Here is a 24,899-nt window from a genome sequence, read left to right as displayed (position 1 = left end):
AAGTAAGAAAGGACAGACCTAAGGTCCTGTCTTCCAAATTTATAGCCTTTTAAGAATTTGAAATGCCGAGAAAAGACATTTCAAAGTTAAAATATTCCCTGCCTTAATAACTCAAAATGAATCTCAAAAATGGAAGGTCTGGGAATAAAGCGAGAAGGCCGAATTGGAAGAGCAGTGCATGGAGGGACACTCAGCCACCCCACCATGTGGCTCATGAGCGACTGGGGGTCAGGTACGAGCAAAAGAGAAGGATAAGGTATCAACAATGCCAATACTTGCCCTAAAAATGCACACATGTCCTTTGTAGCCTAAAATCTAAGAAAACTTACAGGAAAAGTACTGGATACAGATGTTCTTTTTTTAAAAAGAACTCAATTTTTACTTTTCAAAAGTAATCCAAGTGTTTCATAAATATTTCTAAAACATTGTTTCTTAAGGAAGTTGTTTGTGAAGTATCAAAGATTTTATCTAACCTCCTTTTTTGTGTTGTTGTGGTGGTGGTGTTTATTTTTTGAGACAGGGTCTTATTATGTAGCTCAGGCTGAACTCAAACTTGTGGTTCTATCTCAGTCTCTTAAGTACTGATTAAAGGGCTCTTATCTACCCTCTGATACTTCACAATATACTTAGCATATTAAAATTGAAAAGTTAAAACTGTTTCCCAAACTTATTTAATGATGAAGCATACGTATATGCAATAGCCACTAATATTCTATGTGAACACACTTTTAGTTCTATAAATTAATAAAAAAAATGTAGGAAATTTTATACCACTAAACTAAATACAAATTAATACCTCCATGCACTCCCTGAATTTGATGCAATATTGAAAGTACTAGAACAGTATCATATAGGTCTATAACCTCCTAATCACAATTCTGAAATCAAAAGCTATGAAAATTAAAGTTTGGTGTGTCCTTAATTTGGTGGCAAAACTTGGCTTGAACTAAGAAGAGGTTGTTTATGCTGTTTATCTCACATGGGTGTATATTTTCATGGTTTACTGAAAAAAAAAAAACCATGAATAACCCGGTCCCAGATTCCACCAAGAGTTTTATACCTTTCTTTCTTTTTAACTTTGAGATGCTAGGAATTGAATTCAGGACCTTGTCCATACTAGGCAAGCACTCTTCCACTGAGCCACACCCCCCAGCAAAGTATTATCATTTTTATTTTTATATATTCTTAAGAGCTGGGTCTCACTATGATGCCTAGGCTCAAGTGTTCCTCCTCCCTCCTGAGTAGCTGCAACTACTGGCCTATGTCACTGTCCCTGGCTTTACATGATTTTTAAACCTAAAAATCCTGAATTCTGAAAAGCCATCTGGGCTCATAGATAAAAAATTGTGACCTAAATTCCAATATTCACAATATCACTGAGATATAAACTGTTATTAAATGTTTTATAAAATGTTTGCTTACCATGTCATCCATTTCTTCCTCTTTACTATACCGGGCATAATCTTTTCTTAAAGTTCTCATTAAAATCATTGAAACTAAGCCCACCAAGAAGATCACCATCATGAAGGAGTTAAAAATTGAAAACCAATGAATCTAAAATAACAGAAAATGAAGAAATACCAGTTACAAAATTCATAGGTTTCATGACAACTGGATACTAATGGAAAAAGTCTCTTAAAAATCTTTTATATAAAAATCCAAACTCCAGACACACTGGAAATGAATTTCTCTGTGCCAAGGAATTGTCTTTCTTCATAGTAAAATTTGGTATATTGAAAACATACCTCATCTATACAGATTTTCACAACCAAATTTACTATACCAATAAAGTATAATTTGGCCATATGGCATATGCTATTCAGCTTCACATGGAAAAAGCACAGGAGTGGAGTCAAATAAGCCAGGGTTTTAACCCAAGCTGTGCCAATTTCTACATGGCTTCAGTTTTCTTATTGGAAATGTTATTTGTAAAGTTTAGGAATGAGGGTGTGTGTGTGAGCGCATGCATAACTGAGCCTTAAAACACTAAAACCAAACCATCACAGTTGACTGCCATGGACTTAGATCATCTTCCTGAAGATTTGCTTCACTTACTTTTAGTTTGTTAACCCCACCTCACCCTGTCACACCCTCATTATTTAGTCCTTCCCAAATTATCCACAGAAGGTAAAGAGAACATTAACATACTCCTTAGTTTCTCAGTGTTCTCACAGTTCTTGGTTTTAATTTCATCCACACAAAATTATGTCTAGATTCCAGTCCTACAATATTTGAGTGCATCTCAGAACCAAGTACATCTGACTTCAACTAGGTGAGTGACACTGCTCAGTTATTCCTTTAATTATCTTTTAATCCCAAAAGGTCCTTATGGGTGTTTCCAAAACTTCTTAAGGCCCCATAGCCATCCTTTCTCCTGTCTTCTGCCATCCAGCATGACACAACTTTTCTGCATTCATCCTCCTATCCTTTCATTCCTCCTGTCAATCTCTGAGGAGCTGTTTCTCCTCTGAAGTCAATCTTTGCACTAGGCTCCACATCTTATTCACTTGAGGTGTTTTCCTTCTCTCAGTTTACCCCATTAAGTGTCCCCTCACTTCTCCAGCACCAGCAAGTCCCTTTTACAATGAGGGCAGTTTTTAACTTGGATGAATGTGCTGAGGATGTGTGCCAAGATGAAGAGCAGTCCTAGCTCTGCTATCCACCCTGAGGCTCTTCCTGAAAAGCAGGAAACAGTCAACTGTCTCTGCCTCTGCACAAGATCATCCCTTCCTTCAACAATTTATTTACTGAGTACCTACTAGACCTGTAAACAAAACAATGAATGCATTATGCTTTGAAATGTTTGCCCAAAAAAAGCTATATAAATTTATCATAAAATATCATTAAAAATTTATGAAAGCAGTTTGTAATGACAGCCTTTTCAAAAAATGTGATTTTGTTTCCTCTTGGGAAATTAATAACCCAGAAAAAGTCAAGAGAAGGAAATATATACGTGACTCAAATCTTTTAGTCACTTGGCCCAATTTTGAAAGAGAAATGAAATTTTATATACATTTAGTAATAAGAAAGATACGCCTAAAATGCTAAAATTTACAACATGAATGGAACTGGAGATAATTATGTTAAATGAAATAAGCCACGCACAGAAAGACAAGTACCATATGATTCACTCATATCTGGAATGTAAACAGGTTGATCTCATAGAAGCTAAAGAATAGTGGTTACAAGAAGCCAGGAAAGTAGTGGGCAAAAAAGGTTGGGAAAAGGTAACTGATGGGTACTACTAAGCTACAGTTAGTAGTACAACAACAGTAGGATGACTGAAATAACAAAGTATACTATACAGTTCAAAAACTGCAAGAATGGATCTAGAGTATTTTTACCGTAAACAAATAATAAAGATTTGAGGAGACATGTTTACTCTGATTTAAGCCTTACACATGTATTACATATTCTGAAGCATCAGATAGTACCTCATAAATATGTAGTTTTTATTTCTCAGCTAAAAAACAAATTTGAATTTAAATGCCAAAACTTCTAACAAGCTCTCTGCTATTTTCTAATGTACGATATATACAATCTAAGATACAAACTTTAAACCAATGCCTATTATAATGCACTACTAATAATTTGAAATTTGTAACATTCATTTATTCTAAAATTATAAAATGTGGTATTATTTTGAAGTTTTATGCCAAGAAAAATATTTCTTAAAAAGCTGGTATCACAAAAGACTTCATGACCCTACTAACTGCTGCACTATAGCACCCCCTAGTGCTAATTCTAAAGCTGCACCCTCAATTTTTCCTGAATTTTAGAACTGGAGATAAACAAGGAATGGCCAACCTCATGTGAAATTGCTCAACCATCCCAAAGGGTATCATGATCCTTACTCCACTACTAAGGAAACAAAAACTGATGTGATGACCAGGTGATGGTGAGTAACAGAGTCAGAGCTGGATTCAGTTCCAATTCTGATGTGTGTGCTTTAGGCATGAAGTTAGACACCACCCTTACACACTTATACAACAGATTCCATCCCATCCCATCTGCTCCCCTCCCACCTACTTCAGGAAAACACTATAGGAATTCCCCTTTCTCCGGAACTTTCCATTTTGTACTCTTCACTGAACCCATCAGTATATAAACATAATGTTTTTGCTGTATCTTAAAAGGAAAAAGTTGGGCACCAGTGGCTCATGCCTGTAATTCTAGCTACTTGAGAGGCTGAGACACAGAAGATCAAGGTTCGAAACCAGCCTGGGCAGAAGTTTGAAAAACCACATGTGCAGTGGCACACACCCATCATCCCACTTACGCAGGCCAGTCCAGGCAAAAGAGTTCATGAGACCCCCATCTCAGCAGAAAAAGTTAGGCATGCTTTTTCTGTAGGGCATGCCTCCTACAGTCATCCCAGTGACTGTAGGAGGCATAAACGGGAGGATCATGGTCCAAGCCAGCCAGGGCAAAAAACAAGACCCTATTCTCAAAGATAGCCAGAGCAAAAAAAGCAGGAGGCGTGTTCAAGCTGTAAGTACAAAGTGCTGAGTTCAAACTCTAGCACCACCAAAAAAAAAAAAAAAAATCCTCCTAATGCCACCTTGTCTATTGAACTGCACCATTTCTTTGTTCTCTTTAACAGCCAAACTCCTCACAAGAATATGCTTGCTGTCTCCAATTCCTATGCCTCCATTAATCTCTCTGGAGCTCTATTCAAATTTTGCCCTATGTCACACCAAAACTGCTCTTTGCCAAGTTCACTAGGAACTCCTAAGGAACTCAATAGCTGCTTTTCAGTACTCATCTTATGCTGTATTTTGGATCTGGAATGTCCTCCAAGGCCCATGTTGTTAACAGATTCCCCACTTGGCATTATCTGGAGGTGGTGTGAACATCAAGAGCTGGGGCCTAATGGGACAGCATGCTCTCAGAAGGAGACAGTAGGACTCCAGCTCCTTCCTATTTCTCTTTCAATTCCCAGCCACAAGGTGAGCAGCTTTGCGTCACCATGTTTCCCCGCATGATGTGCTGCCTTGCCACAGACCTAAAGTAGTAGGACCAAGCAATTGTGAACTGAAACCTCTGAAATCATGAGCCAAAATAAACTTTTCCTCTTCACAAATTGATCATCTCAAGTATTTTGTTACAGATAAGGAAAACTTACTAACACTTTTTACTTGGCCCATTAGCAACAATTCAGAACTAATCTTTCTATCCAGGATACACTCTTATCCTGGCTTTCAAAACACCATATATTCTGAATTTTTACCCTTAATGCCCTTAGCTAGATACTCCTGTTCTCCCTAGACTCTTATTACTGTCCCCAGAGCTCAGTCCTTTGTCACTCTCCTGCTGAAACCACTGCAATGCTTCTCCAGAGCCTTTGCATTGAAGAATAAAATCCAAAGTCCTTATAGTAGCCATATGATTTATCTGGCTTCTCTTACCTCTGCCTTCATCTTCATGCTGTTCCTCAAATCACTTTATCAGGCTTTTCAATGGTGTTGCTCTGTGTGAACACTCTTTCCTTAAGATGCCCACATTCCTTATTTCCCTTCTAGTTTTTCTCACAAGTCCCTCTCAAGAGACTTATCCTGATTGCAATATGTAAAGCAGCAACTTACCCTGATTGTGGCACCCTTGCTCCACTGTTCTCTTTTCTAATGAATGCTGTATGACCACAGTGTACACTGTACTTACTACTTACTAAAATGTAAGCTCTCAGAAGTGTGGATCTTTGCCTTTCACTTTCTAATGTGTTCTACTTATCTAAGACAGTGCTTCACACACAACATATGCTCAATAATGTGTATTAGAAGAATAAATAGCACATTGCTCTGTGTAAAATGCAAAAAGGCAGTCTTTATCTCAAATCATAAATACCAAAGACTAAAAACAAGGCAGACCTAAGTGTTCCAGTGGGGACTGCCAGTTGAAAGCCCTCATATTCTCAAATGTTATCTAAACTGAGGAACGGTGGCCATACCTGTAACTGGACTACCACATTCATAACTGCCTGAGAATTATACCTGAGGAGGAAGCATGAGGGTAGCAGGTAGAAGAAGTAAAGAAAGTAGAGGTGGGGAGAAAAATGTAGCTTCAGAACTAGTGTGCTAAATTTTTCAGAAAGGATTATCCCAGAAATCCCAGAAAAGCTTTTTTCTTTTCTCTTTTTAAATCCTAGAACCCTGAGGAAGATTAGATGTAGTGATAGGTTCTGGTGGAATCTAAGCATGGAACCTAACAGCAACAATATAAATCCAAAAACCTTCGATCCATCTCAAAAACAGATGATAAATAAACTTCAAAATTCTAGTCCAAAAAATGAGATCTAAATTGAAAAAGAGGCAATTCGGGGAAAATGGATATATTCTCTTATGCCTTGTGGTCTTTTAATCTTCACCCTTTAAAAAAGGAGCCACCAAAATAAACCATATTTTTGCTACCAAGAACCAAAACTACCTGTACAAAACTGCTACTGATGCTACCCACTGATCTTATGAGCTGAGATCCAGCTTATATCTGCAGGCAGGGGATAAGAAATGTGGAAAGAGTTTCTTCCCATTCTTGAATGTTTCTATGTGCAAAGATTTCTACTAGCAAAAACTCTGACCTCATCTACTTGCACATTCATTTCTTTCCCAGAAAATGTGTACACTCTGCTGTCACTTCACACAGTAAGTTTCTCAAGGGCAGGTACCCATATAAGAAAGCCTGCAATAGTGTGTTAAGCCTGCACTGAGTGTGTTAAGTCTAATTCTGAGTTTTAATAGTAAAAAGCCTATTTGACCATAAACATAAGCAGAATTCTCCAATATTTTATTATTAGTAATTAAAGTGATATGTTAGCTTCCCAGATATCTGTGTACCTCTTAATTGGTTTAAGCCACAGCATGAAGGAGATTTTGATTATTCTTCTAAAATACCCTATTGCACTTATGACCCTAAGTTCACATCTGCAATCACAATTAAATCTTGAAATTGACCTACAAATGGTAAATACTGAATGTTGATGAAACTGATTTGCACACATATAAAATATTTTAAAATATACAAACTATTTACCTACCCTATGTTGAAAAAAGGATGGATCAAGATATTTGTCAAATCGATCTTCAAATTTTACATCTGACTTTTTCCATTTTACCTGAAAAAAATTTTCATTTGAGAATCAAGGCCAGTAAACAAATCAATAATCTGATGACAAAACTCCAAGCAAAATTTAGAAATATTTACACACTTAAAATTAACAAGGGAAATGGTGAAAAGTTACCATAATATGAAAAGTTTAAACAAAAACTAATCAACTTTCTTCTCTGTGTATCAGCAAAACTTACAACTTTCCTTTGAGGGATCATTTCAGTTTTCAAGGACTATTCACTATTATTGCCTCACACACTCTAACCTGATGTCACAAGTGTTGAACCAATTAAAATAAGAATCTGGACATCTTTAAGTTTAGATTGCTTTTACTATAACTATCAATTATCTTTATAAATATTATTTATACTAAGTACATAGCACAAAGCTTGAAAAACTTTCAAAATTGTGTATGAGCAATGGACTCTTTCCAGTGACCAAGAAAAATAACTGGCAACAAGAGAGGCTACCTGCATTGAATTTTTCTCTCTTCTTTCCACCATTTTTAAACCTAACAGAAAAGGATTAACCTGATAGTTCCTAAAGGGTTCTGAAAAGCTCTTACTTGGCAGAAGTAATTATCCCAACAGATAAAGTAAACCATGGTAAACTGTATCTATCCAGAAACTTTCTGTACAGTATCACTTCTATCTATAATGATAAAAAGGAAAGAGAAATAATACGAACTGCTGTAACCTAAACACGTAACTATGAAAACACATGGCTGGGTTAGTACACCTGCCTAGTTGTAACAGTAACTTTGCTAGAGCAAATACTAGGTCCTGCAAATAAGTAACTGGTATCTCATACTATATTTGTGAGGTACAACTTTCTCCTGCTTTTAGGAGGCTTACATATATTTAAATGTGTTGAGGAAATACAGTTTTAATAATATTCTGTTGCATTCCATTTCAAGCTACATTTTCACTTACTAAAGTTCAAAACACAATCACAAATACTTCTTCCTACATAAAATTATTTTAATACTTACTGAATATGACATCTGTATTTTAGTATTTGGAACCAATTTCACCTTCCCTTCACTAGTAAGATTAACATCAACAATTCGATTTCCATTAAAACCTATTTCAAGTTTTTTGTAGGTCCAAAGATAGTAATCTTCTCCATTTTCATCTGCTTCACCAACAATACCTATAAAGGAAAACGCACTTTATGCAAGGTAATACCACTCAGTATTTAAAAAACTGGTGAAAAAATGACCAGTTCAACATAACTGACCACTAATTTGGCCCTCAAAGGTCACACTTTGTCATTACTATCACTTTCATTGCAATATATGGGGGTGCAGGCTCCCTAGCATCTCTAATTTTCAGTCCAGTGATATGTCACCATCTGTCAAGGTTACCCAGCTCCTAGTGATCAACCAAAATTAAAAACAAACTATTTCCAGAGACCACATCCCATATTTTCTCTAATAAGTTATGATCTAACCAATCCTGGAAAGATGCGTGTGTGTGTATGTACAAAACCAAAAATGTACCAAAACTTAAAATGCCTCCTCTTCCAAGTATTGAACCTGTCCCTGGAAAGTCATCAAGGTCAAAGGAATGCTGAACATAAATGGTAATGAGGCAAGAGTTTAAATGATTATTCTGATGATTTGGGATATTAGAGATCTGAACAATGTGAGACAATAAGTGATAGCTGAGGATTCATTTCTTGTGCCCTTGAACTGTCAGCTTTTTGTCCAATGTTCCCTGCCCAAGCCTATGTACTTACCAAAGTCGTATGCTCAGAAAGTTACTCTTTAGGCCTTTCCTCTATGGTCAATGCAGCCCATTAAAATATTAGGAAAAAATATGATCATTTCTTATGAAGATTATTTGCTTAATAACCAACATGATTCTCACTAATTGGTGCAACTGAAAGAATACAGTTTTGTTTTATTTGGGGTTGAGTATCTCTCTATAATGAAATCCTTCTAATACGCTTTTCTCTAACAGGCTTTTTTAAAAGACTGAAAGCTTTCCCCCAGAATTTTTTTTTTGACAAAGATTCCCCATGGTTCAGATATTCTAGGATATGCAAAAGTATCTTCTAAACATGGCAGACCCTGAAATCACAGGGTTAAAAAAGATTTAAGACAAGAAAACAGAAAAGTCACAGCCCGCAGAAATGAGTAGGGGAAAAAACCCAAAACTAAACCAAACAAACAACAACAAAAATACAACTGAGGATGATCTAGTTCAGAAATCCACAAGCAATGGAAAAGATCAAAAATGAAGAATGCTTGGCCTAATGCGTCCTCCTAAATTACAGGATCAGAAATCTTCAGTGAATATGCAGCACATCTTCCTGCTTCCCTATCTGATCACAGAAATGCCCATGTAACTATACACAAATTACAATGATTGGTGTGGAACGCTTACTATATATACCTGACGCATAAAAGTAATAATGATGCATACAATTATCTCTTCAGATTTTCTTATAAATTTCACCTTGGTATAATAATAAACTCTGGCCTGGTATGTTCAATTGTTTAGTTTGGTGGTCATGAGCTAACAATTTTAACAATTAGAAAAGATATTTGTTGTATACAGAACATATGTCCAGAGACAGAAAATGTGCTCAAATATTATGACTATTATCGCTGCCTATGCTTTGTATTTAAAATAATTTAATCAAGTCCAACATAAATGATTTTTGGATTATACTTAAGTTTGTGTAACAGTGCCATAGTACTTCTCCACTAAGATGAATATAAGCAAGAGCTAGACACAAAATTTTTTTAAACGTTGAAAATTTTGGAAAACAACACAGGGAACTAGTTAAACAAGTCATTCAAAAAACTATCATACCCAGCTGGGGGCAAGGCTCAAGTGGTAGAGCACTTGCCTAGCAAGTGTGAAGCCCTGAGTTCAAACCTCAGTACTGCCAAGAAAAAAAAAAGATAAAAGCTTCAAGTAACAGGGATACATAAAATGGCATTAAAGTTACTCTGTGGGAAATGAAAACACATTTATATCATGATCCAATATAGAATTAATAACCATAACAAAGTCATTACATAAATCTTGCTTATTATGCAAATATTCCCAAACCTTAAATGCAATACTTACTTACCCCATATTGGTAAGTCATCTATGTACATCTGGTACCAGTAGTGATTTTTGATAGCATACACAAATGCATCTCTTTTTTCTTTATCTAAGTCAATTTCACAGTAAGTGGCTGGCATCACATCATCTGCATAAAATAAAAATTGCAAATTAGTCTACTGATTTGCAAAACATAATACAAGAAAAAAGCCAGTGTTTCCTGAAGTTTAATATTCTATTCATAAGAGTTGATTCTGGATGATAAATATCTGAGGATTCACTATGCTATCATTTCTTTTGCTATATCTTTGTAATTTTTAATAAGAAGAATTTTAATCACCTTTATTTTCAAATATTATCTTACTCAGTGATGAAATCCCTTATATAAAGAAATTATGTAGGAACAATTTTACAAAGTAACTTTAAAATGAATAAACTGTTTTAAAAAATAAAAAAGCTTAGCCAGATGCCAGTGGCTCACACCTGTAATCCTAATTACTCAGGATGCAGAAATAAGGATTACAATTTGAAGCCAGCCCACATTAAAAATGGTTGCTGGAGTGGCTCAAGTGGTAGAGCACCTGCCTAGCAAGGTTAAGATCCTGAGTTCAAACTCTAGTACTGCTAAAAACAGATCTTAAAAAAATAAAAAGTTAGGACACATTAGAAAGTTTTCGTTTAATTTATGAGAAAGCTTAAGAATATGACCCTAAACAAAGGTAACACTATCTAACTGTAAGATTTCTGAGATAAACATTTAACATTCTTAGAAATACAAGTCACTACAGACTAGATTCTATGAGGAATTCCAGTGACTCTTCATAATAAGATTAAAAGGGAAACTTCTATCCAGCAGGCATCACTGTTTAAAAATTACCCAAAAATCCCCTGAAGATGAGTCACTTCCACTCTTGACTACTTTCAAAAACAGTACTGGCATAATTCTATTCAGATGGTCTCTACCTTATAAACCTAATGTTTCAAAACTGTGATATGTTCTAAATAAAACAAAACAAAAATTTCAAAAACCCTAAAAATTCTCTAGATGTCAATAAAGAGGAGTAAACTATTTTGCTATGTTACTTAAGCAATTAGGAAAAAAATCTTAAAAAAAGGAAAACACAAGTTTATGTCCTCTTGTGTTAAAATATTGTTTTTTTAGTATATGAAATGCAATTTTCACAAAGAAACATTAACCCTTTTAAACATGGGTTAAATTTTTTAAACATAAACTATAGTTGAATCATGAATGTAATGGCTACCTATAACATTATTTCTGTAAGAAATAGCAAGGTGAGTTATAAATTGACACTCCACAACATTTACCCCAACTCTCAAGAGAAAGAACAGTTTCCCTTATTATATCGATCAGTCCACAGTGGGTATCCCCAAATGGACAACAATAAACAACAAAGTCCTATGGGAAAAGGACAGGGAAATACTCTCTTCCCCTCAAGTAGAAGAAAATAGCTTTATCTCCAATACCCTCTCCTATGCAGATTTTCTTTCAGTAAGGAATTTAGGATTTTCATAATGGTAAAAACTGAAGCTAAGCAGTGAAGCAGGGGAGAGTTAAGAGATGAGGTTGGTATAAAGGGTTCTTAAAGCAAGAGCCAGAACTGTCAGCAAAAAGTCCCTAAAAAGGACACAGTAGCCTTGGGGTGAGGGGGTGCGGACTAAAGGAAGATCCAGGCCAGGAGGGCAAATACCTGCAATCGCTGCGGAATTCAGCTACGCAAATTCCTTGCTGTTATAAAAAAACATTCATTGATAATGATCACTAACAATGTGGTAGTTTTGAAAATATGACATTTATATGCATAAACTTTTAAAAACTTACTTAGTCTGAACTGTTCAACTGTTACCCAATTGATCCATCATCTTCTCCTCTTTTATTCTAACCTAACTCAACTACCTGCAGTTCCCATACACCTTGCTCCCTTGGTCTCTGAACATTTTTGCTCATGCTGTTAACTGCACTTGAAAATCCATTCTAAAATCTTTCCCATTCCTGCACCCTGTCCTCCAAAGAGCAGTCCCTGATTCCCCACCCCCACAAGCCTGCCCCTTTCTCTGAAGTCCCATGGCTTTCTCTTCACACCTCCCTTATGGCATGTAGGCCTGAATCACTCTACCTCAGACCAGCTCCTCAAAATACCATGTGGCCTTGAGAGCAATGGCTAGGGCTGATTATAAAAGCCCTTTCAGGGCTGGAGATGTGGCTCAAGTAGTAGAATGCTTGCCTAGAAAGCATAAGATCTTCAGTTCAAACCCCAGTATAAATTAAGTAATCAGTAATTAAATTCTTTTTACCCCACAGCTAAGCCAGCTTCCCTACCCAACAGTATAGCATGCACATATGCATGCATCTGTGTATGAATGGGGTGTGTGTGTGTGTCAACATAAAAAATGAAGTTTTTGGGCAGAGTCTCTCAGAAAAATTAGAAAGAGGTCTTTAAGAGTATCTTTCCCTAATGTAAAATCTAGAAATAAAATGTGGTAGAAAACCTATCATGATTGTCTGTAAAAAGGGCACTGGTTGGTCATATTTTAGTGAAATTCCTCTTTCAGGCACATAGGCAAATACAGACATCACAAAAAACTGAAGACTTGGTTACCAGATCAAAATAGCACTTCAGTCTGGAGGGAGCTGCTGTAAAGATAGCTAATGCTGAATATGCAAAATCATTACCAGCATTCTATGTACTGGGAAAACAATCTGAAAAATCTATCACTAGAATCATTTTCTCAGCTAAAACACAGACCTATGAATTCTAAGGATGATGCAATTGAGATTTTACCAGTGCAAACTTTTTTTTTTTTTTTTTTGTGGTACTAGGGTTTAAACTAAAGTCCACATGAACCATGTCTCCAGCCCTTTATGCTTTAGTTATTTTTCAAATAGAGTTTCACACATTATGCCCAAGCTGGCCTGAACTGCAATCCTATTTACTTCCAACATAGCTGGGACAACAGGCATGTGTCACCATGACCCGCTTTTCATTGACTAAAATGGGGTTCTGTTAACTTTTTGCTCTGGCTGGCTTTAAATCCCAATCTTCCTGATCTCTGCCTCTCATACTTGGGATTACAAACACAAACCACAGTGCCCAGCTCATCTTATCTTTTGGTAACATTACTGAACCGGACAATCAGAAATTATCTGCCTCAAATTCAACAGCATTTGGCAAAGTCTCTCATGAAATCACTAGACACATTTATGGAGAAATGGGAGTTTTATAGTTTAGACTTCACTACTTACTAGCTATGCAAGTAAAAGAAGTTACTTAACCTTTGTGAATCTCAGTTCTGTCAAGTGTGAAACAGAGAAAACATCTGTGTTAGTTCCTTTCCAGAGTTGCTTTAAGGACTAACAGTATCAAATGTATTCATAAGTGGTGTTCTTAAGTGTTCTTAGCCTCACATCCCTTTGAGAATCTGATAAAAGTTTTATTTCTTTGTCCCCCAAAATGCACATTCACACAAAATTAAGAGCACAATTTCAGAGCTCCTGGGTAAATTCTGTATACTCAGAAAGCTCTGGGTATCCATTCCATAGTGCTGGAATGCAATTAGGTACTCAGTAACTGCCAAATGAATTCAAGGAAAACAGGAACTGGAAAAACTGATATATTCATAGTTAATTTAAAAACTACACAGAGTATTGATTCACTGACCAATCTGGTGTTATAAACTCCAATTTTTTTTTTTTTTTTAAGATTGGCTACTTGGTAATACTTGTCAAGAACAATCTTTCAAAATGTTCATTGCCAAGTCCTGGTGGCTCACACCTATAATCCTAGCTACTCAGGAGGCAGAGATCAGGAGGATCATGGTTCAAAGCCAGCCCCAAGCAAATAGTCTGGGAGACTCTATCTTGAAAAAACTCATTACAAAAAAAAGGCTGGCAGAGTGACTCAAGCAGCATGAGGCCCTGAGTTCAAACCCCAGAGCTGCCAAAAAGTTTACTGCCTTTGTTTTTGTTTTCTCCTTCTAAGAATTTACCCTATGAAAGATTCAGAGATTCAGTAAAATACTTAGGTACAAGGACAGTTAAATGTTTTGTTATTTCTAAGAGAAAAAAAAAAAAAGAAAGAAAAAGAAAAAGAAAAGAAAGAAAAGGATGAAAGAAGGGTTGAGCAAAATATCTTATAACTAGTAGATGGGGAAAATTACAGTATTATAGTTAAAAATACTATGTAGTCACATTTAGAAGAGTTAACAATATACGGATAAACTCATAAAATGTTAAGAGTAAAAAAAAAAAAAACCAGGATAAAAACTAATCATTAGTAACTGGGTAAGAAATGCTTACCCAAGTGCATAATAAGCACTTACATAAGGGGTTTGTTAAACTTTTTTAAGAAAACATGCATATGTAACATGAACTCCACTTTTAAATATTTTAAAGCAATGTGGATGAATGGAAAGAAAAGCACAAGGAAAAATTGAAGAAAATATACCAAAATGGTAATAGTAATTTTATCTAGGTGATTTTTATTTTCTTCTTTATATTTATTATAAGTCCTAAATTATATACAATAAACTATATCACAGTTAAAACCAGGGGGGAAAATACACATATATTGCTTTGAAAACAAAAAAGATAGTTGTCAATCTGGAGGAAAACAATGTTACCAATGGTATAAACAAGGACTTAACAAAAAGATAATATTTATCAAATCTGCAATTGGCCCAAGGTGTTAAAGAATTAAAGGGGCTGTCACAGTGGCTTTAAGTGGTAGAGCACCTGCTTAGGCCCTGAGTTCAAACCCCAGAACTGCCAAAAAAACCCAAAAAACTAAAGAATGTAAGACTATAAAGAATTGACAAATTCCAGATTAAATCATCTGGTCTGGCTAAAACACTGATTAAAACCAACAGGACAAAATATTGCGCTAAGTTCCAACTAAACAAGACAGTATGTTTCTTCTTCTTCCTGAAATTCATCAAAATGTCAGTAAAGAAAAAAAGATGTCAGTTCTACAACACAAAAAATAGAGAAATCAGTGAAGATAAGATTTCAACAAATTTTTTAAAAAGGAAAAATAGTGTGACAAGTGACACATAAAGCAGGAGGAAACAAAACACAGGAGGGACACCTAGAAGAAGGGGTGACAGGGACAGGTGTCACAACTCAAAAGACACAAGACTTGGAGGCACCACACATATTAAAAGGGACAGATGTAGGGCTAAACACACAAAACAAAGCAATCTCATACAAATATGTATGTGGAGTCAGATATGGTGGTATATGCCTGTAATTCTAGTACTCAGCTGGTGGAGGCAAGAGAATGAGGCCAGCCCAAGGTATATGGTAAGACCCTGTTTCAAAAAAACCAAAGGCTGGGGATGTAGCTCAGTGGCAGAACACTTGCCTAGCATGTGCAAGGCCCTGGGTTCAATCCCCAACACTGCAAAAGCAAACACAAACAAACAACCAGCAACAACAAAAAACCCATGTATATGGAGGGCTTGGCTATCAAGAGTCCCCTTCCCTACCCACAGTACAGCTAGATATATATCCTCAACTGATCCCCTGAAGTAGACCAAAGGCACATCATCCTCTAGAGAACCTAGAGGATCTAGCAAAAGGAACCGCAGAATAGTAAAAGCTAGGGACTAAAAACAGGATGAGGAATTATCTTAAGTAAAAATCTTCTACACCCTTTTCCTTACTTGATGAGGCCTGTTTCACCCAGGTAGATAATTGTGTGAAATATTGCACAGTGAAGATGATTAATAGCCAAGATGGAGAACCACTGAATTTTAAGTATTTAAGGCTGTAAGCAGACTTGGCATTTTTCCATATCTGCAATACTCAAAACGTAACAATTCACGCTAATAAGAAATATACTTGTAAAATTTCACCCCTTTGTTAGGTTGAGATATTCAAGGAAGACCAATTTTAAAAGTGGAAGGAAGGAATCATCTAGAAGTTACTGATTTTCAACAATTATCATCTTTTCTTATACTGTAGGATTCACAAATGGAGGGAAAGGGGGCTAAGGCAGTGATGTTTCCAGGTTAAGAATTAAAATTCCAGACCACCTACTGATCAAAATGAACAAGTATAAGAACACCAGGCCCTAGATATGTCTGAATAGCTATGGATGTAATGGTGGATAAGAAAGCACTGTCTTTACCCTGACAAAACCAACAGGCTAGTGCAGAAGCTTGGGATAAGTCCAATTCTACAATCAATAAAACAAATTTAACATTTCACAATTGCTAATCCAAAACCAAGTTGGAAATATAGACCCATACTATGTACTATCAGTATTGTAAGTTACCATTCGTTGAATGTAAACTATGTACTAGAACTTTGATAAATGCATTATCTCTTTTAAACCTGACAACAATTCTATCAAGTAGATATTGTTTCACAGTGAGGACTAAGAGATCAAAAAGGATGAATAATTTGCTTGCAACCATCCAGGTAAGCAGAGGCAAAGCTGGGATGCACAAGTGTCTCTGACCCTAAATAAAATGTTCTTTCCTCTCTATAATGCCAAGGTACTAAGAAGTACCCTCTAAAATTAGAGAATAATAAAATCAGGCCTGGTTTAAATATGCCTCATTTAGGCCAGCCTTGTATTCTCAAAGTATTTTCTCTAAATGATCTCAGCATTTGTCTAGTGCTAGAATGTAAGAAGAAATTAAAAAAGAAAATTACATATAAAATTCTAACTGAGAAGCAGTCTCTATGACCTAGACCTAATCTGCCTATAGACCTAGACTGTAGACTATCATTAGTTCCTTCTATGTGTGTACCCATGTAGGTATAGGAGTGTGTGGGTACATGTACACACATATGTGCATATATACTTTATTCTATTTTGATAATTGTAATTTTTATTATATTTGAACATGTCTTCAGATGAATCTTCAAAAGTCCAATATTTAAGGAATGAAAGATTAACAATATAAGTATTTCTACAGTCCAGAGGATGTTCTCACTTTTATTACATTAATAGTATGTATGATATACCATGGGCAAATCACTCCATCTCTGGGCCTCTGTGAGAGGAAATGGGATAACACAATCTTCAGAGTGCATCCTACTTTAAAATTTTATGATACTATAAGTAACAATTGGGAACACTCTCAAAGCATAATCAACTTTATCCTTGAACAGAGCAACCAAAAGCCTATAGTAGAGGGGAAATAGAAGTCTAATCAGCATTTACTATTTTACATGGACCAGTTAATTTAGTAGCTTTGCTTTTTTGTTTTGTTTTTTTTTTTTTTTGGTGGCTCAATCAGTAGAGTGCCTGTCTAGCAAGCACACTAAGTTTATCTAAATTTTTTTATCTAATTTTTTTTGTTGTTAATTATTTACATATTTATTCATATGTGTATACATCGTTTGGGCCATCTCTCCTCTCTGCCCCCTGTCCCCCAATTTAATAGCTTTTCTAGCAGCATATCCAAGCTGAAGGTACAGAGCTGGTAAGACCCAAGGAACTACTAACTCTCAAGCCAGGAATACCTGGCTAGCTCTTCTTTCAACCCAAAAGTGCTTAGCTTAAGTCTGAAAAGAAACTAAATCCCATTTTTCAAGTTCATGTTTAAAACCATCTCCCTCTATTTAAATAATCTCTCCATCTCAGCCTCAAGGAACTAATAAAAGAGGAAAGGTTAAGAATGCTGAATGAGCAATTGTCTTTAGGAAATAGGAGTGAGGATTTCAAAAACCACAAAACCAAAGTAGGACTCAATGGTTTTGCCTATTCTCTCTTGTTGGTCCCCAACTCAGAAATGTCTACCAATTATGCAAAAGGAGCAAATAGGTGAATAAATATATTATTGAGGCTCTCAAAGATCACATACTCCAGTTTTAAGTTTCCTCTTAATTGTGATTAAATATTTCAACTAACTTATTAAATTAAAATACAAGTCTCAGGGCATGTTTACAGTGATTTTTAAAATTATAGGCCATACCACTCACTATGGTTTCAATTTATAACTTAATTTTATAATTAAATCTCAAAGAACACTGTGTATAGCTGTGGGGGTGAGAATATAAATATGAACAGCCATTTTTAGTAATAGTAACAAAAAATTCTAAAAGTATACAATTTTAAAAATCAAAGTTAAAGTAGCATTATCTTTACAGTATCATTTCCTGTCCTCTTTCATACAGTACTAAAAATATCAAAAGACAGTTACTATTCACATTACACATGGAAATAATGAAGTAAAAACTGATGTAAAAAATTTACCAAAATCAATACAGAAAAAGAAATGGCATTAAAATTTAAAGTTCCTCATTACAAAACCCATCATCTATTCAAAAACCAATATATCTAATCAAAGATCCTGCAAAAATTCAATTCCTCAAACTTTAGCTCATGGTACTAAAAATGCCTATGCAGGAAATATACTCTGATAAACTTCCCAGAGGAAAATTAGTTATAAAGACAATCAAAAGACCTTGTGAATACCTAAGGCAATAATAAATAGATTAGAAGGACTTTTTTTCTCAAATTTAAATCTCCTAAATGTGTTGGGAGGGTAAATTAATATAACCCTGATAAATATCTGCTGAGTCAATAGCACAGATCTGAATTTTAAGACTTATAATATTTTTTTTAATGTAAATTAAAAACACACATCCCATTACAGTCTCACATGTCCAGAAATTATTTAATCATGAAGCTATGAAGGTCCTCCCTGGATATCTAGTCACTAGAGGGTTTACAAGAAAACACTTTTCAGAGGCTGGGGATATAGCTCAGTGGTTTAGTGTTTGCCTCGCATGCATGAGGCCGAGTTCAAATCCCCAGTACCGCAAAAAAAAAAAAAAAAAAAAAACTATACACTTTTCAGGAAGAAATGTATTAGGGAAACATAATTTTATTAATAATTGACTTTGTTAAACACTCTTCAATGTTAACAGCCCCATACAACAAAAAATTACATGGCCTCAATGTTGATATTGCCAAAGTTATAAAACCTGGCCTACAGTCTACCTCATATTGGAGAGACTATTAATGTTGACTTACCTTTAAATTTGATATCCAGACCACTAAATTCCAACTCAACTCCTTGAAGTGCTTCTCCCAGAGTTTCATGGTAATGGCTGATACTTTTTTTTGACCCCACACAGAATGGAAGTGAAAAGTACTTATAGGTTTCTTGGCGATTATGGTAGGGCCCAACAGTATTCATCCATAAGACAACTTCCTCTTTATCTTGATACTAAAACGAGAAAAGCAAGTAATAATATACACTGTTAAAAATCTAATTCAAATTAAGGGAATATGATCCATTCTAAACAACAGCGCATTATCTGTGTTCAAGAAGTATAAAATAAAATACCGGAGGCTTAATTTAATCTGATGATCAATGACTATACCTTAAATATCAAACTTTGTGACTTTTAAAATTATATCCTGATTGCGGCCTCAGGGTCCACATTTTCCAAACTATGTTTTATACAAGACAGTATTTAAGCATAATCCAACAGCTCTTTAGCGTATGTTTAAAATTAACATTCATATTATTAAATAATGATAAACCTAGAACCAACATAATTCAACAGGCTAACATGGACAAGAAAGGAGGAAAATAATCAACAGATTATCTAAAACCTGATGTTAATCATTAGACACCAACCCCCCACACCAAAAAAAATTAATGTACCCAGTACATATAAAACCCCCTCTCCTTTCTAGTTTTCACACGACCCTGGTCAAAGTACTAGAAAGGAAAAATATGACTAAAAGGAAGAATAGCCATAATGTAAAACTACCACAAGTCCATTTAAGCCAACATTCTGTTACCAGCCTGAAAGATACACACTATATGCATGTGTAACTATGGCTCTACCCATCAGTGAATACTGCATATAGCTGAATATGGACTTGAGGTAGGTGACTTCACCTTTCCAGGGTCTGGTTATGGGATCTGCCAAAGATTTCTAAGATCTTTACAAGTTTAAAATCCTAAATGAAAACTTACTACCTGGGTAATTTTAAAAGTAGGCATTCTAATTAAAAATATTAACTGAAGACATCACAGAAGTTGACCCACTCAGTAATTATTTACTGAGTGTATAAGCATGTGCCAAAAATGATGTTTATAACAGAGATTCTGCTTTTGAACAAAACCTGTTCCCTACCCTACTGGTCTCTTAAGGGAACAATGGACATTGAACAAGCAATTATAGTAAGGCAGGCTGTTACAAACCATGTAACAGAGGAAGCTATCCAACTAAGCCATTATAAAATCCTTTTCTCCAGTTCTCATCTAAAACTGATCAATAAACTTTTCCAACCAAAATCTATCATCTTTGTAATTAGACTCACCCTACCCAAATCCGCCCTCCCCAACTTTGTTTTCCTAATGGTGCTACCTACCATTCTCTCAGACAAGGAGACTCAAATTCAAGACCCTCTGCATTCCACAGAAACAGAAAACATTAACTTACCTACTTTTACAGTTATCTGCCTCTTCTTTTTGATTTGCATCAGTACCACCAGCCTAAGACTCAGATCTAGTCACCTCATCTGCAAATGTAATTTCTCACTATGCATATAAGGCATTATCAGGATCATCAAGGAAATAAACTATCTCACTCTTCAAACACGAGACACGTACCAAGAATTGTGTTAGATATTGAGGATATAAAGATAAATAAAATACTCTCCTTTCCTTTAGGAAGTTCACAATCCACAGTTGGGAACCAGACAAGTAAATGATTAATAATGGAGGAAAAAAAAGAGTTATAATTGAGGCAACAAAGTGCTATTGTAGCAACAATAAAAGAATGATTAATAATGCTCTGGTAAAGAAGGATCAGGTAAATAATCTAGAAAATTGTAAACTGCTTCTAGCAAGTTCGGAAAAACAACTATAATTACCATGTATGAAGTAATAAATCAAAGGTCTGAATGTTAATTTATCCATCTATATATTCCCATTCATAAGTATTCTTTTTTAGGAGAGGGGAATGAATAGCTAAGTCACAATTCTCTCGTCCAATACTCATGATTACAGAACACTAATCAATCAAAGTACTCCTTTCTGCTATATGTAACCTCAGCAGTCTCCTCAAAACAGTGGTCTAGGCAAAGCAATGGTGGTACAGGCCTATAATTCCAGCACTCAGGAGGTTGAGGCAAGAGACTGCCGGTTTAAGTCCAGTCTTGGTTATACAGTGAGCTTAAGGATGACCTGGACTACATTTCAAGACCCTGTCCAAAAGCGAACAAAGGAACAAATAAAACCAAAAAAACAGTACACTAAACCAACCACTACTCACTGACCAGGGCTGGTATTAGAAGTGAAATCTGTTCACTAAGGCAAAATCTCTCTGCATACTACAATATACATAAGTATTTCATAAGATAGGAGATCTCTGAAGAAATGTGAAGTTCATTGGCAACTTAGTAAGAGAAGTTTGAAGCATCTTCACTGACTGGTATGTGCACTGGCTGTAATAGTACTTACTATATAAAGAGATATAAAAGAGGTAACAACTTAACATAAGAACACTGCATAGAGCACCCATTAATGAGAACCTTGCCATGAATCCTGCTTAGGCTGCACAAATGTTATGTAACTCTAGAAAATAGTTTTTCTATAAATTTTAATATACATATTCCTTTAAAAAACAAAAATCTGAAGATAAGACATTTCTTTAAAAGAGGGCATTCATTTATTTTATACAAACTGAAACACAGAACTAAAGCAATGTAAGAATGGCAATGTGTGGTAGGCCACATTCTGAAGTTACTAGAAATACACACACAGGAGGAATGGAAATAAAATAGAGGGGTGAACTTGTTCAAGGTACATTGTATTTATGGAATAATCACAATGAAATTCCCTCATATTATGAGAGTATGTTAATTCAAAAATAATTTAAGAAATAAATATACACACAGTTTAAGGTGAATTTTAAGTCAAAAATAATCCTTCTTAGCCAGGTGCTAGTGGCTCACACCTATAATCCTAGCTATTTGGGAGGCTGAGATGGAGTAGGGAGGGGGGGAGATGGAGGTTCGAGGCCAGCTTGGGCAAATAGTTCCCAAGACCCCATCTCCAAAAAATAAGCAGAGCAAAATGAACTAGAAATGTGGCTCAAGCAGTAAAAACCCCAGTCCCATCCAAAAAAAAAAAAAAAAACCGTCTTTTATAACTATTCCTTTTTATACAGACTGTGATCAAACACAATAAACTTAAAATGTTTACATTTCATCTCAGACCTTGACTGTCCTTGAGAATAAGTGCTCCCACAACAAGGTCAACAACTCTTTCTTGCAGGGTGTGGTGGTGGTGCCTGACTAATGCCACCACTTGGGAGGCTGAGGCCGGAGGATGGACAATTCAAAGACAACCTAGGGTAAGACTCTGTTTCAAAAAAAAAAAACAAGTAACAAAAAAAGAGTTCTGTCTCAAGAGAAAACGTGTTTTAAAATAATTTGATATTAGAAAATATCAAAAGGCAGACTGGGCAGAGGGCACAGAAAGTTCCCAAACTCCCCACTCTATGAAGAGAGCGCAGGTAGGGCTCTTCCTTCCACTAATCTGCTTCTTATAAACCTGTGGTTAAGTCAATTCCAAACACTCCAGGAAATCCTACCAAGTTTTTAAATACTTTCCTTAGAAAAACTCTGAGCTGGCCAAGAGAAAGATGGCATTTTATAACCTACCTGCAAAATGTAACTTCTGGGGGAGGAGGGAAGAAGGGGAAGAAGAGCATTTGACATATGGGGCCCCTGAGCATGTCAATAATTTCTTCCATCTGAAGTGTCCAGAAGTGGACACTTTGTCAAACGACAAATTCAGGCTATCTGTTTTCTTCACCTACTCATTTTGCAGTATTCAAGAGAACTTCAGTGTTAACACTCAACCCATGAACTCTCTACTCTAAGCCAAAATGGTTACATCTTCCTTTCCTTTTATGCATTATCTTGTTTCTTTTGTCATTCCCAAAAATTCATCCCATCTTCCTTTTCCCCACTTAATCAAATTCTACTTACCCTTCTGAACTGTTCAAGTCCCTCTTTCTCAAGCCCTCTGATAAAGCCTTAACTGACCAATCCCTAAAATGATATGACTTTGGCAGCTTTTCTAATACCTCACTAGCTACCGTACTAACTACATACCAGAAGCTAGGCATATTTCTAAGGTCTTTACATGAACATTTAATCTCAAAACTCTGTAAGTAAGTCCTATTTTTCCCCCGTTTTACATAACAAAAACAAAAGCAAAAGAACAGAGAAGTTAAATAATTTGACCAAGCCAAGAATAGAAAGCATGACTATAATCCCAGCACTCTGAGGCCAGCTTGGGCCACCTACTAAGACCCTGTTCTCAAGAAAACAGGCGCTGGTGGCTCACACCAGTAATCCTAGATACTCAGGAGGCAGAGATAGGGAGGATCACAGTTCAAAGCCAGCCTGGGCAAATAGTTCCCAAGACCCTATCTCAAAAATACCCAACCCAAAAAAGGGCAAGCAGAATGGCTCAAGTGGTAGAGTGCCCACCTAGCAAGAATGAGTTCAAACCTCAATTCACACCCCAGTATCGCCAAAATAAAGGGGAGCCAAATAATAATAGTAATTATTTGTCCAATATTGTATAATTAATCAACATCAAGCGTGTAAGTACAGGAGTATATTTTCACTGGCTCCCAGTCAGCTTCATTACCCAGCAAGACTAAATCGAGAAAATATGGAAAAGCACAACTGTACAAAAGCACCTAAAGACAGCACTTAACACTGAACAACTTTTCCACTGAGCCTTGAATCTGCCCCAAAAGAAAAAAACCTTCCTAAAAAGCTGCCTGCACTCTCATCTCCAAAGACAAAGCCTTTTCCTAATGAAGTCACAATGTTGGAGCCCTCTTATTAAATATTCTATGTGCTTTTTTTGGGGGGGGGACACCAAAGTTTTCCTCCTTGACAAAGGCCATGAATTATTTTTTCTCAGGAGGAACACTTTAGGAAATAGTATTGCTGACATACTCTATAAAGACTGAATTAAGGAAATCAGAAAATATACTGACTAGCAAAGACAGCTCAGAATAAACACGCAGATGCTATTTTCATTTGGAAAGAACAGTGTTAAAATACATTATCAGAGAAAGCAAAATCCATTTCTGAAAATATTTCAGATATCACAGGTCCAAAAGTCTTTTAATTAAAACACAAGTCAGAATCCTAATACAAATGAATTAGAAGTGTATTTTTGAATGCCTTCTGAGATAACTATTCTCTCTTAAAATATCTTAGTACCTAAATAAACTTTTAGTCTATCATTGAGTGCAGCTGAAAATAGGACAACGAATCATGGCATTTCCTAAAACTGGATCTGTATTAACACACTCACAAACTCACTTGTAAATGGTCTTTCTCCTTAAAAATCAAAAAGTTTCAATAGTTGCTATACTTGCAACAGAGGGCTACCATTTGCCAAAGTAAAGCAAACAAAACATTTTTAAATCATTCATTGGTGCAATACAAAGTGTTTCCAGCAAAGGTGGAATAATCTATCCTAGGCACAGATGTCGCCCTTGCAAAATTAGAAGTTCAAGTTTACCAGAGGCACAATGGGCCATGAAGAAATAGGACATTAGCCACAAAGAAATAGGGTTCGAGCTAGGGACCCAAAATCACTATGCTTTAAGCAACAGAGTTTCACTCTTTCAGCACTTTGCATATCCTTGTTTCTAGTAGCTATGTAATTACTCAGCTCACTCAACAAGCTCTGGTTCAGTACTAC

At 35.8% G+C, this 24,899-nt stretch overlaps 1 protein-coding gene across 1 annotated transcript in view; it reads right to left on the bottom strand.

Moving 5' to 3' along the window:
• Positions 1-24,899, bottom strand: part of Tm9sf3 (transmembrane 9 superfamily member 3) — a 67,792-nt gene that overhangs the window by 38,352 nt on the left and 4,541 nt on the right. Inside the window, exons 2-6 of the mRNA XM_020181409.2 lie at positions 19,172-19,367; positions 10,189-10,311; positions 8,093-8,253; positions 7,031-7,108; positions 1,423-1,554 (exon numbers count right to left, since the gene is read on the bottom strand). Coding sequence (XP_020036998.1) covers positions 1,423-1,554; positions 7,031-7,108; positions 8,093-8,253; positions 10,189-10,311; positions 19,172-19,367 — 690 coding nt within the window. The remainder of the gene's footprint in view (positions 1-1,422; positions 1,555-7,030; positions 7,109-8,092; positions 8,254-10,188; positions 10,312-19,171; positions 19,368-24,899) is intronic.

The sequence above is a fragment of the Castor canadensis genome, chromosome 7, assembly GCF_047511655.1.
Source record: "Castor canadensis chromosome 7, mCasCan1.hap1v2, whole genome shotgun sequence".
Classification (NCBI taxonomy): domain Eukaryota; kingdom Metazoa; phylum Chordata; class Mammalia; order Rodentia; family Castoridae; genus Castor; species Castor canadensis.
This window is presented reverse-complemented; position numbering and strand designations above follow the sequence as displayed.